The 15,051-nt window shown below is 42.8% G+C and overlaps 1 protein-coding gene across 1 annotated transcript in view; it reads right to left on the bottom strand.

The window, feature by feature from the left end:
- LOC106585352 (transmembrane channel-like protein 2-B) overlaps window positions 1-15,051 on the bottom strand; it is a 47,796-nt gene that overhangs the window by 28,799 nt on the left and 3,946 nt on the right. Inside the window, exon 3 of the mRNA XM_045706625.1 lies at window positions 22-86. Coding sequence (XP_045562581.1) covers window positions 22-86 — 65 coding nt within the window. The remainder of the gene's footprint in view (window positions 1-21; window positions 87-15,051) is intronic.

Genomic DNA, 15,051 nt, shown 5'->3' with positions numbered 1-15,051 from the left:
GTAAGCAGACAGCTGTCACACCTGTGCAGGTACTCACACACTCTGACAGGTGCACCAGTGTTTGGGCTACTAGACTTGCTGTCTCCCTGACAACCACCAATGATAAGAGATTATAATATTTAGGCCTGAAGAAGAAAAACGAAATCTAAAGAGACAATAAAGTGGTAAGAAAAGTGTGTCAATCAAAAAGTCAGTTGATCTCTGACTTACAGCATGTGTGTAGACACAGATACAATACACTCGCACACGCACACACAAGCACTTATACTCACACACCTTAGACACTTGAATTAGTGCCTTAATGTGTACATATAAACCATTAGTCACCTGTTTTGCAGCAGTACATAGTTTTGACAAACAGTTGGAAAATTCACACCAATAAATTCCATCATATACGCAACTCTTACCCTGAAATTTGAAACCATAGCACTATCTATTTATTTTTTTTATTTTTATTTCACCTTTATTTAACCAGGTAGGCTAGTTGAGGACAAGTTCTCATTTACAACTGCGACCTGACCAAGATAAAGCAAAGCAGTGCAACACAAACAACAACACAGAGTTATACATGGAATAAACAAGCGTACAGTCAATAACACAATAGAAAAAAAGGAAGCCTATATACAGTGTGTGCAAATGGCGTGACGAGGTAAGGCATTAAATAGGCCATAGTAGCGAAGTAATTACAATTTAGCAGACTAACAGTGGAGTGACAGATGAGCAGATGAGGATGTGCAAGTAGTGATACTGGTGTGCAAAAGAGCAGAAAAGTAAATCAAAACAATATGGTGATGAGGTAAGTAGATTGGGTGAGCTATTTACTGATGGACTATGTACAGCTGCAGCGATCGGTTAGCTGCTCAGATAGCTGATGTTTAAAGTTAGTGAGGGAAATATAAGTCTCCAGCTTCAGTGATTTTTGCAATTCGTTCCAGTCATTGGCAGCAGAGAACTGGAAGGAAAGGCAGCCAAAGCAGGTGTTGGCTTTGGGGATGACCAGTGAGATATACCTGCTGGAGCGCGTGCTACAGGTGGGTGTTGTTATGGTGACCAGTGAGCTGAGATAAGGCGGAGCTTTACCTAGCAAAGACTTATAGATGACCTGGATCCAGTGGGTCTGGCAACGAATATGTATCGAGGGCCAGCCGACTAGGTCATACAGGTCGCAGTGGTGGGTGGTATAAGGGGCTTTGGTAACCAAATGGATGGCACTGGGATAGACTGCATCCAGTTTGCTGAGTAGAGTGTTGGAAGCTATTTTGTAGATGACATCGCCGAAGTCGAGGATCAGGAGGATAGTCAGTTTTACAAGGGTAAGTTTGGCGGCGTGAGTGAAGGAGGCTTTGTTGCGAAATAGATAGCCGATTCTAGATTTGATTTTGGATTGGAGATGTTAAATATGAGACTGGAAGGAGAGTTTACAGTCTAGCCAGACACCTAGGTATTTGTAATTGTCCACATATTCTAGGTCAGAACCGTCCAGAGTAGTAATGCTAGTGGGGCGGGCGGGTGTGGGCAGCGAATGGTTGAAAAGCATGCATTTGGTTTTACTAGCGTTTAAGAGCAGTTGGAGGCCACGGAAGGAGTGTTGTATGGCATTGAAGCTCATTTGGAGGTTAGTTAATAACACAGTGTCCAAAGAAGGGCCAGATGTATACAGAATGGTGTCGTCTGCGTAGAGGTGGATCAGGGAATCACCCGCAGCAAGAGCGATATCGTTGATATATACAAAAAGAGTCAGCCCGAGAATTGAACCCTGTGGTACCCCCATAGAGACTGCCAGAGGTTCGGACAACAGGCTCTCCGATTTGACACACTGAACTCTGTCTGAGAAGTAGTTGGTGAACCAGGCAAGGCAGTCATTTGAGAAACCAAGGCTATTGAGTCTGCCGATAAGAATACGGTGATTGACAGAGTCGAAAGCCTTGGCCAGGTCGATGAAGACGGCTGCACAGTACTGTCTTTTATCGATGGCGGTTATGATATCGTTTAGTACCTTGAGCGTGGCTGAGGTGCGCCTGTGACCAGCTCAGAATCCGGATTGCACAGCGGAGAAGGTACGGTAGGTTTCGAAATGGTCAGTGATCTGTTTATTACCTTGGCTTTCGAAGACTTTAAAAAGGCAGGGCAGGATGGATATAGGTCTGTAACAGTTTGGGTCTACAGTGTCCTCCCCTTTGAAGAGGGGGATGACCACGGCAGCTTTGCAATCTTTAGGGATCTCGGGCGAGTCCCAACAAAGCAGAGTTAAAAAGAACATGTGTAAATACATATTTTAAATAGTAACACAATGAATAACAATAGTTTGAAAGAACTTGACGGTCATAGGTGATAATGGTGTGAGTTTTCTCTACAAAAAAGTAAGGATAAACATGAAAAAAGTCACAAGACAGCAAAGTCGGTTGGAGCACGTAAGATGTCGACCATCTCCGTCGGCGCCATCTTGAACAAACTCCTGGAACCGCCACACTTCCTGGAACTATGAGGGTGTGATGCTGAAACCCAAGCCCGCTGTATCTTTCCTCCTCTGCGTAGCTCTTCTTCTCCCACCCTCTGTCCTTCTCAAGTTCCCTTCCAGACACCACTGTAGCTGAACAGTACACACAGTGACTTATGCTCCATGTAAGGTCAAAGAGGACAGCAAAGCATATTTACAGGGGGAAATGAGTTACTGTGTTTACGATTATATCCTTTATTATTAAGGACAGTATCTATCAAGTACTGATGATGATGATGAGTGGGAAACAAAGTAAGGTGTTTGCCAATGTTTGTTGAAGTCTGCGGATTGATCTCTAAAAGTGGTTCCAACATGGTTCATTATGATTCGATTGAGAAGTTGAAAATGCTTTCCTGGACCAGTTGATCTGGGGACCAATGTTCCATTTACCAGAACTTCTTCACAACTACTATTCATGGACCTGTTGAGAATGTATGCAATTCTACACACAACCTCTGATAATATCAAATTGGGCAAGAAAATAAAGCTGACTGATGGCAAGGTGGGAGAGAGAAATCAGTGCCCTTAATTGCCAGTGGTTAATAAGTGATGCCTGTCTGTAGTACTATAACATTGAGATATCCGGTAATCAAGAACCATGCGGTCATTGTTCGGATATCTTGTCCAAGGCAAACACAGTCCTCTCTCACTAGGTAAACAATTAAAGGGGAATTAAACTCAAAAATCTAACATTTTCCAGACCATAAAAATGTAGTTTTTCCTATGGTTTTGCATTAACATGGACCCAAAGGACATCACATTTTGTTCATCTATAATTTTAAAGAGGTGTAATTTTGAGAGTTACAAACTGATAAAAATCTTAAACCTTGGCTATGAATAAATCGATGTAGGCCTAGATTCTAACTGATTAAGCCTATTCAGACTAGAGTGGGATGATAGAAAGTGTTTCAATTTGTGGTGTTTTATTCTGTTTTCTGCCATAGGACTACTGTACAGTGCTGGCGTTGTAGACCATGTAGCGCCGTCTACTTGCTCAGTTTGTGTGTTCTAGCGCTGTCTACTATACAGCCTATTGCATATGTCTCAGTAGCAAATACTGCTTACATTTTGAAGCAATAATCAGTAATCACAAGGTGTTTGTAATGTTATTGTCATAATGCTAGGATGGTAGAGGGCGGGTGGGGGAGGTGGCTGGGGCTAGGGCTGGGGTGGTACAGCAGTAGTGGGCCGGTGTGGCTGAGATGCGAGAACCTAATTTCATTCTCAGGGCTGACCTGGTGAATAATGCAAGGTAACCAGAGACATGGGCTCTATGTAGTTAACACAGCTAATGCCACACTTCCTGCAATTATTAGGGCATGATGCTGAAACCCAAGCCTCGCTGTATCGCTCCTCCTCTGGGTAGCTCTTCTCCCACCCTCTGTCCTTCTCAAGTTCCCTTCAAGACACCACTGTAGCTGAACAGTACACAGTGACTTATGCTCCCTGTAAGATCAAAGAGGACAGCAAAGCATATTTACAGGGGGAAATTAGTTACTGTGTTTATGATTATATCCTTTAATATTAAGGACAGTATCTATCAAGTACTGATGAGGATGATGACAACGAGTGGGAAACAAAGTATGGTGTTTGCCAGTGTTCGTTGAAGTCAGTGGATTGGCCTCTAAAAGTCATTCCAGTTCATTATGGTTCGATTGAGAAGTTCAACATGCTTTCCAGGACCACTTGATCTGGGGATCATGGTTCCATTTACCAGAAGTTCTTTACAACTACTTTTCATAGACCTGTTGAGAATGTATGAAATTCCACACACAACCTCTGATAATATCCAAGTGAGCAAGAAAACGTGGGAGAGAAATATCAGTGCCTGTGATGCTCTGACATATCACGTCACCCTTCTTTAAGGGTGATTGATATGTGATGCCTGTAAGTAACAAGAACATCAGCCACGCTCAAGGTCCTAAACGATATCATAACCGCCATCGATAAAAGACAATATTGTGCAGCTGTCTTCATCGACCTGGCCAAGGCTTTCTACTCTGTCAATCACCACATTCTTATCGGCAGACTCAACAGCCTTGGTTTCTCAAATGACGGCCTCGCTTGATTCACCAACTACTTCTCAGACAGAGTTCAGTGTGTCAAATCGGAGGGCCTGTTGTCCGGACCTCTGGCAGTCTCTATGGGGGTGTCACAGGGTTCAATTCTCGGGCCGACTCTTTTCTCTGTATACATCAATGATGTTGCTCTTGCTGCTGGTGATTCTCTGATCCACCTCTATGCAGACGACACCATTTTGTATACTTCTAGCCCTTCTTTGGACAGTGTGTTAACTAACCTCCAGACGAGCTTCAATGCCATACAACTCTCCTTCCGTGGCCTCCAACTGCTTTTAAATGCAAGTAAAACTAAATGCACGCTCTTCATCCAATCGCTGCCCGCACCTGCCCGCCAGTCCAGCATCACTGCTCTGGACGGTTCTGACTTAGAATATGTGGACAACTACAAATACCTAGGTGTCTGGCTAGACTGTAAACTCTCCTTCCAGACTCACATTAAGCACCTCCAATCCAAAATTAAATCTAGAATCGGCTCCCTATTTTGCAACAAAGCGTCCTTCACTCATGCTGCCAAACATACCCTCGTAAAACTGATTATCCTACTGATCCTTGACTTCGGCGATGTCATTTACAAAATAGCCTACAACACTCTACTCAGCAAATTGGATGCAGTCTATCACAGTGCCATCTGTTTTGTCATCAAAGCCCCATATACTACCCACCACTGCGACCGGTATGCTCTCGTTGGCTGGCCCTCGCTTCATATTCGGCGCCAAACCCACTGGCTCCAGTGTCACGCCCTGACCAGTAATAGGGATTATTTGTTATTGTAGTTTGGTCAGGAAGTGGCAGAGGGTATTTGTTTTATGTGGTTCGGGGGTTATGTGTATGTAGAGGGGTGTTGTATTTTTGTGTTCCGGGGTTTTTGGATTATGTTCTTGTTTTGGTATTCTAGGTTTTTCTAGTTTGTGTATTTCTTTGTTGGTCTGTGTGGTTCTTGATCAGGAACAGCTGTACATCGTTGTTCCTGATTGAGAGTCATATTTAGGGAGCTTGTTTTCACCTGTTTGTTTGTGGGTAGTTGTATTTGCACTGCTGTTTGTTTAGCCTGCAAATCTTTTAAGCTGTCATTCTTTGTTTATTGTTTTTTCTGTGTTCGCTATAATAAATATAACTATGAGCACGCAACCCGCTGCACCTTGGCCAAATCTCTACGACTACCGTGACAGAACTACCCACCATCAACCACGGACCAAGCAGCGGGGAAAGGAGCAGCAGGAGAAGAATTATATGGACTATCTGGAAACCTGGACATGGGAGGAAATTCTGGACGGGGCTGGACCTTGGCATCAGGCTGGGGAATACCGCCGCCCACCGGAGGAAATAGAGGCAGCCAAGGCGGAACGACGCCGGTATGAGGCATTATACGCGCCGATGGGGAAGCCGGAGAGGCACCCCCAATCATTTTTTTTGGGGGGGGGGCACACGGGTAGTTTGGCTGGGCCAAGGGTGAGCCCTAAGCCAGCTCCCCGTGGTTATTATGGGGAACATATGGAGTGGAGAGCGCCGAGGTATGCTGAAGTGCGCACGATCTCGCCCATACGCACGCACAGTCCGGTGCGAGTGATCCCAGCCCCTCGCAAGTGCCGTGCTAGAGTGGGCATCCAGCCTGGTAGGAGGATGCCTGTGCAGCGCATCTGGTCACCGGTGCGCCTCCTAGGTCCAGGCTACCCTACGCCCGCTCTACGCACGGCAACCATCAGGCCCCTGCACAGCCCAGTTCGCCCTGTGCCAGCACTTCGCTTGTGCAGGGCTACTAGTTCCATCCAGCCAGGACGGGTTGTGCAGGATGTGCGATCAAGACCGCCAGTGCGTCTCCATGGCCCGGTATATCCAGTACCGCCACCACGCACCAGGCCTCCAGTACGTCAGCCCAATCCAATTCAGCCTGTTCCCGCTCCTCGCACTAGCCTTGAAGTGCGTGTCTCCAGTCTGATACCTCCAGTACCAGCCCCACGCACTAGGCTTCCAGTGCATCAGCCCAGTCCAGTATGTCCTGTGCCCGCTCCTCGCACTAGCCTTAAAGTGCGTGTCTCCAGTCTGGTACCTCCACTACCAGCCCCACGCACTAGGCTTGCAGTGCGTCAGCTCAGTCTCGAGCTTCTGACGACAGTGCCCCGTCCAGAGTGTCCGACGACAGTGCCCCGTCCAGAGTGTCCGGCGACAGTACACCATCCAGAGTGTCCGACGACAGTGCCCCGTCCAGAGTGTCCGGCGACAGTACACCGTCCAGAGTGTCCGACGACAGTGCCCCGTCCAGAGTATCCGGCAACAGTACCCCGTCCAGAGTATCCGGCAACAGTACCCCGTCCAGAGTATCCGGCAACAGTGTATAGTCCGGAACCGAGTGAGATGGCCTACAGTCCAGAACCAGTTGAGACGGCCTACAGTCCGGAACCGAGTGAGATGGCCTACAGTCCGTAACCTGTTGAGACGGCCTACAGTCCGGAACCGAGTGAGACGGCCTACAGTCCGGAACCGAGTGAGACGGCCTACAGTCCGGAACCGAGTGAGTCTGCCTACAGGCCAGAGCTCCTAGAGTCGTCCTACAGTCCGGAGCTCCTTGAGTCGCCCTACAGTCCGGAGCTTCCAGAATCGCTCTACAGTCCGGAGCTCCGAGAGTACAGTCCAGGGTCTACAGGGACACAAGTCAGGCCGAGGTATTTGGGAGGAGTGGACTGGTCAGGGGGTGATCTTAGGCCCGAGCCTAAGCCACCTCCACTGTAGGAGGTTTGGGGAGGGGTGGTGTAGCACAGGAGCCGTCGTTGACGGCAGCCACCCTCCCTTCCCTCCCTTTAGTTAGGGGTTTACTTTTTTTTTTTTTGAGGTGCATACGGGGTCTGCACCTTTGGGGGGGGGGGGGTAATGTCACATCCTGACCAGTAATAGGGATTATTTGTTATTGTAGTTTGGTCAGGACGTGGCAGAGGGTATTTGTTTTATGTGGTTCGGGGGTTATGTGTATGTAGAGGGGTGTTGTATTTATGTGTTCCGGGGTTTTTGGTGTATGTTCTTGTTTTGGTATTCTAGGTTTTTCTAGTTTGTGTATTTCTTTGTTGGTCTGTGTGGCTCTCGATCAGGAACAGCTGTACATCGTTGTTCCTGATTGAGAGTCATATTTAGGGAGTTTGTTTTCACCTGTTTGTTTGTGGGTAGTTGTATTTGCACTGCTGTTTGTTTAGCCTGCAAATCTGTTAAGCTGTCGTACTTTGTTTATTGTTTTTTCTGTGTTCGCTATAATAAATATAACTATGAGCACGCAACCCGCTGCGCCTTGGTCAAATCTCTACGACTACCGTGACATCCAGGTCATCTATAAGTCTTTGCTAGGTAAAGCCCCGCCTTATCTCAGCTCACTGGTCACCATAGCAGCATCCACCTGTAGCACGCGCTCCAGCAGGTATATTTCACTAGTCACCCCCAAAGCATATTCCTCCTTTGGCTGCCTTTCCTTACAGTTCTCTGCTGCCAATGACTGGAACGAATTGCAAAAATCACTGAAGCTGGAGACTCATATCTCCCTCACTAACTTTAAGCACCAGCTGTCAGAGCAGCTCACAGATCACTGCACCTGTACATAGCCCATCTGTAAATAGCTCATCCAACTACTTGATCCCCATATTGTTATTTATTTTATTGCTCCTTTGCACCCCAGTATCTCTGCTTGCACATTCATCTTCTGCACATCTATCACTCCTGTGTTTAATTGCTAAATGGTAATTACTTCGCCACTATGGCCTATTTATTGCCTTATCTCCCTAATCTTACCTCATTTGCACACACTGTATATAGATTTTTTATATTGTGTTATTGACTGTACGTTTGTTTATTCCATGTGTAACTCTTGTGTTTGTGTCACACTGCTTTGCTTTATCTTGGCCAAGTTGCAGTTGTAAATGAGAACTTGGTCTCAACTGGCCTACCTGATTAAATAAAGGTGAAATAAAAAAACTAATATAAAAAATTTCCCAGGACATAGACATATCTGATATTGGCAGAAAGCTTACATTCTTGTTAATCTAACTGCACTGTCCAATTTACAGTAGCTATTACAGTGAAAGAATACCATGCTATTGTTTGAGGAGAGTGCACAATTTGAACATAAGAAGTTATTAATAAATAAATTAGGCACATTTGGGCAGTCTTGATACTACATTTTGAACAGAAATGCAATGGTTCATTTGCTCAGTCTAAAACTTTGCACGTACACTGATGCCATCTAGTGGCCAAAATCTAAATTGCACCTGGGCTGGAATAATACATTATTGCCTTTCTCTTGCATTTCAAATATGATGGTACAAAAGAATGGTTGGTTTTTTCTTTGTATTTTCTTTTACCAGATCTATTGTGTTATATTCTCCTACATTCCTTTCACGTTTCCATAAACTTCAAAGTGTTTCCTTTCAAATGGTACCAAGAATATGCATATCCTTGCTTCAGGACCTGACCTAAAGGCAGTAAGACTTGGGTATGTCATTTTAGGCGAAAATTGAAAAAAGGAGGTAATCCTTAAGAGGTTTTAAGAAAGCAGAGCAGCGCTTTAGTATGGACATACTTCTCCCCATCTTAGCTACTGTTGTATCAATATGTTTTGACCATGACAGTTTACAATCCAGGGTTACACCAAGCAGTTTAGTCATCTCAATTTCCACATTATTTATTCCAAGATTTTGTTGAGGTTTAGTGAATGATTTGTCCAATACAATGCTTTTAGTTTTAGAAATATTTAGGGCTAACTTATTCCTTGCCACCCACTCTGAAACTAACTGCAACTCTTTGTTATGTTTTGCAGTCATTTCAGTCACTGTAGTAGCATTACATTTACATTACATTTAAGTCATTTAGCAGACGCTCTTATCCAGAGCGACTTACAAATTGGTGCATTCACCTTATGATATCCAGTGGAACAATCACTTTACAATAGTGCATCTAAATCTTTTAAGGGGGGGGGTTAGAAGGATTTATCCTATCCTAGGTATTCCTTAAAGAGGTGGGGTTTCAGGTGTCTCCGGAAGGTGGTGATTGACTCCGCTGTCCTGGCGTCGTGAGGGAGCTTGTTTCACCATTGGGGTGCCTGTAGCAGACGTGTATAGTGTTGAGTCATCCGCATACATAGACACTCTGGCTTTACTCAGTCAGTGGCATGTCGTTAGTAAAGATTAGTAGTCTAAACACTGAGATGCAGTGCCTTAGACCGTTGCACCACTCAGGATCCCCAAAATAAGCGCCTGTTGTGTTCAGTGATTTAAGCAAATAAACACCCAAGTCTATTAATTGAAGTTAAGGTATTTCATCTCAGAGTCTATACCAAGGCCGGAGATAGAAACACAATCATGTATTGATAAACAAACATTGAACAACAATTCTCATTTTGCATAGAATTGTGGGTTGTATGCAGCATTTCTTTTTAAATTGTGCAATTATTTTTACATGTGCTCATTTGCCAGGTCACTCCTACAATCATTTGGACCTCAAAACATGTTTTATTTATTTTTTTGTATTCTATCAGAAAACTGAGTTTGGCCAATATGTTTTTTGGGTGCATTTTCCAATTTGTTAGGGGCCTAATCCTAACAGGGTGGAACCTAACAAGGTTGACATTTTGAGCCTAAATTAGCTCTCTGAGTGAGCAAGATTGAGCTAGCTACAGCTACAGTGCATTTGGAAAGTATTCAGACCCCTTGACTTTTTCCATATTTTCTCACATTAAAGCTTTATTTGAAAATAGATTAAATAGTTTTTTTTCCCTCAATCTATACCCAGTACACCATAATGACAAAGCAAAAACAGGTTTTTAGATTTTTTTTGCGAATGTATTAAAAACAAAACTGAAATATAACATTTACATAAATATTCAGACCCTTTACTCAGTACTTTGTTGAAGCACCTTTGGCAGCGATTACAGCCTTAAGTCTTCTTGGCTACAAGCTTGGCACAGTTGGATTTGGGGAATTTCTCCCATTCTTCTCTGCATATCCTCTCAAGCTTGTCAGGTTGGATGGGGAGCATTGCTGCCCAGCTATTTTCAGGTCTCTCCAGAGATGTTCGATCAGGTTCAAATCCGGGCTCTGGCTGGGCCACTCAAGGACATTCAGAGACTTGTCCCGAAGCGACTCCTGTGTTGTCCTTGCTGTGTGCTTAGGGTTGTTGTCCTGTTGAAAGGTGAACCTTCGCCCCAGTCTGAGGTCCATAGTGCTCTGGAGAAGATTTTCATTATGGATCTCTCTGTACTTTGCTCCGTTCATCTTTCCATCAACCCTGACTAGTCTCCCAGTCCCTGCCACTGAAAAACATCCCCACAACATGATGCTGCCACCACCATGCTTCACCATAGGGATGGTGCCAGGTTTCCTCAAGATGTGATTGGCATTCAGGCCAAAGAGTTCAATCTTGGTTTCATCGGACCAGAGAATCTTGTTTCTCATGGTCAGTCCTTTAGGTGCCTTTTGGCAAACTCCAAGCGGGCTGTCATGTGCCATTTACTGAGGAGTGGTGTCCGTCTGGACACTCTACCATAAAGGCCTGATTGGTGGAGTGCTACAGAGATGATTGTCCTTCTGGAAGTTTCTTCTATCCCCACAGAGGAACTCAGGAGCTCTGTCAGAGTGATCTTCGGGTTCTTGGTCACCTCCCTGACCAAGGCCCTTCTCTTCCGATTGCTCAGTTTGGCCAGGCGGCCAGCTTTAGGAAGAGTCTTGGTGGTTCCAAACTTCTTCGATTTAAGAATGATGGAGGCCACTGTTTTCTTGGGGACCTTCAATGCCGCATACATACTTTTTTTTTTGGTACCCTTCCCCAGATCTGTGCCTCGACAAAATCCTGTCTCGGAGCTCTACAGGCAATTCCTTCGACCTCATGGCTTGGTTTTTCTCTGACATGCTCTTTCAACTGTGGGACCTTATATAGACAGGTGTGTGTAACAATTCCTTAACGCTAGCCTATCAATAAACACTAAGGTGTTGAAGTGTAGCATGTGCTTAGAACAATCCCACTGCAATGTATGATGCAATGATGTCTTGCAAGAAAAATCCTACCACACCGTAGTATGGCAGTGCAAATTCAGTGTTCTCCAAGGAAAGGAAATCTTCGCATGCAAATCTTCGTATTGGTGTCCTGGGTTCGGGCGGCTCACCATCCTTGGTGGAACTGAGTCCATACTCAAAAATCCTGACCAAATCCCGGCGTCAATCTTTCCCTTAAGCCCTTCACAGCACGTTTGTATCCTCATTGAAGATAAGTGAGTGTTAATATATAGTTCTCTCTTTTAGTTCAGTTTTATATAACTTCAACGATTTGAAACATAGTTTTTCTTCCATGGAATGGCGGTACCTCTTCACGCTCCGTTCTAGTTCTTTTTCAGCATGTTGGCGCCGACTGGTGTATAACGTGAAGTTAGGAGAGGGACTAAGAGAATATTGAGTTTTTATTGGCTCAAAATAAACTGCTTGTCATGCATCTTCTGACAGCTGATTTGTAATATCTGTCAACTTAAACATTTTAATAGCAATATAGTATAATATGTTTGGTTACTGGAATCGCACTAGTAACGATAAGTATTCAACATTAGCTGACCTGCATTACATGTGCCTTTCAAAATCATGTCTAATCAATTCAATTTACCACAGGGGGACTCCAGTCAAGTTGTAGAAACATCTCATGGATGATTAATGGAAACAGGATGCACCAGAGCTCAATTTTGAGTCTCATAGCAAAGGGTCTGAATACTAATGTAAATACTATTTCTGTTTTCTAAAAACTGTTTTCACTTTGTCATTATGGGGTATTGTGTGTAGATAAGGAAAACATGTTTTTCATTCATTTTAGAATAAGGCAATAACGTAACAAAATGTGGAAAAAGTCAAGGGGTCTGAATACTTTCCGAATCATTGTGTTTTAACTTTTTTTCTCTACAATATAGTCTAACAGGGTGGGCATTTATGAGTGGAACCTACAGACTAACAACATGAAATATAGATAAATCTGTTTATTTTTATTCAGCTTTGCACCATAGTTTTCCCACCAAAGAAATTATGACACTTCCTGCATGTCAGGTCATTGTAGGAAGGGGGTGTTTTCTTAAACGGAGAATGACAACAAACTAACAGGGTGAAAAGTGGTATCAGGGACATACAGAAAATCTTTAATAAAATTAAAATAAAGATGATAATCATGAAAAAAACGTAATTGATGATAGGACTAAAACATAATGATGAAATATTTTATTATATATTTATGGCTTATAAGTTGATAAATGACACCTGGGGACATGGCAAAAACGCCTACATCCACTGACAAAAAGTGTTTAAAATGCATAAAATTCCCTTTCAGGCTCCATATTTTGGTGTTTTTAAGGTAAAGGACACCTGACCTTATATTTAAAGCCTTTTGGAATCCACATTTTACATTAAATAAGAACAGATATTTCCTGGGGACAGAAAAGGCACAGCATCGAAGGAATGATCCTATCGGTAGAAATGTGTTCAACATCCACTGAAGTAGCTAGCAAGTTTATACAGTAGTTGCATTGGTAACAGTCCTAGCTTGCTATTATGACAATGTAATTCAACAATGCCAATTCCACTTTTGCTTTAAAAAGCAGCTCAAACATAGAACATGCAAGAATGGAATTCATAGCCATTGAATTATACCATGCATTATAGGGAAATAACGCATGCTCTAGAATGCCCTTCAAGCCAATCAGAAACATGTATTCAACAATGCCATGGGGGTCAATAAGAAATAATTTGTTTTCCCAATTTGTGGGCATGGTCGAGGGGAATTCCTTACTATCACGTGAATATCGAGTATTGGAGTATTACACTGTATAATGTATTAACTCATCATAATGTAAAAAAAAACATAATTTTTTATGTAATAGAACTGGATAATAATAAATTTCTGGATAATATAATAAAACTGTTATTAAGATAATATTTGTTTCCATAATATAAGAACTTGATAGATTCATTAGTTAGTATAATGTTATCAGGTCAATAACATTTTGACCTGTCAGTGTCAAAATGTTTTATGTTGCTTAGTGTGCAGAATAGTTAGAACAAATTAATTAGAAAGTAGTACAAATGAATTTAGCACCAATTCAAAAAGTAACACTGGTACAGTCACAGTTCACATAACACTGTTTGAAAAAAAAGGTCCATTAGAACTGTACCTGGTAATAAGGAATCCCTATTACCAGATGCAATATCTCTGATTTCAGTCTGGTCTTAAAGACTATACGTAACATAGTAAATGTAAATCCGGGACACTCAAATTAGTCTGATATGTTACGTTTGGTATGGTTACATGAGAGAGAAGGTTACTTAAGGCAAAAACAAAAGGAGGGTGGTTGGTCGGGCGAATAACGCAAATGTCTAGTAATCCAAAAGTATTCGAATGTCATCACGTTCAACTTTGGGATTTTAAATAATTACTACTTTGCAACTACTTAGCATGTTAGCTAACCCTTCCCCTAACCATAACCTTAACCCTTTTAGCGAACCCTAACCTTAGGTTAAAGGGATAACTCCTAACCTTAACCCAGCCCCTAACCCCTAACCCCTAGCCTAGCTAACATTATCCATTAAGTTAACGTTAGCATTAGCCACCTAGCTAACGTTAGCAACAACAAATTGGAATTTGTAACATATAAATAAAGGTTAAATAAATATCATACGTTTTGAAAATCTGTAGCATGTTGTACGAATTGCAATTCGTAACATATCATACAAAATGGATGATGGACATCCACAAATTAATACATACCATACTAAATGGAATGTCACGGATTTATGTACATAATAATACGAAATGCTCTGAGAACAGGTTGCTGATTTTAAAGTCACTTTAAGTGTCTTTTACTTTCTGTCTCTGACATCAGAGAATGCAGGGCTGGTGTGTGTGTGTCTCTATAAAGTACTTGCCATTTCCACATTTGTGACAGCAGTCATACTCTGTGTCTCTGAGTTTGGGACCCTCTGAACTCTGGGTGCTGGTTGCAGTTGATTACCTGGTAGGGTCTCAGGCATTCTGTGGATCTAGTGGCAGGAGGGGGAATATGATAGCCACTCTTTCTCCACCCTCATTTTCTCCTCTATCTCCTTAGAAAGGAACAGAGGAGAGGACATGAATTATGTAATAACTTGGTGTGAATCAAAGTTTCAGAAACAAAACAAAAATGCTAATTAAGCATTTTTTCACAATTAATTTTTCCATCTGTGATTTTAGAACTACTTCATGTACGGTCTGTTTCGTGTAGGCTTACCCTGGCGTGATGTTTTGATAACATGCAAATCTCTGTCAGACAAGGTAACTTTTATCAATAATTAGCATTAAGAATATTTGAAAGTCAATTGAGGCGAATATATTTATAAGTCACCGTGTCCGAGAGAGAATTACACGGCTATCAAAATGTCACGCCAAGGTAAGCCTACACCAAACACACAATTAATTCACATTTTTTGCAAAATTCATAAT

Source organism: Salmo salar, chromosome ssa24 (genome assembly GCF_905237065.1).
Source record: "Salmo salar chromosome ssa24, Ssal_v3.1, whole genome shotgun sequence".
In the NCBI taxonomy this organism is placed as follows: Eukaryota; Metazoa; Chordata; class Actinopteri; order Salmoniformes; family Salmonidae; genus Salmo; species Salmo salar.
Note: the sequence above shows the minus strand (reverse complement) of the source record. Positions and strands in the feature narration are given on the sequence as shown.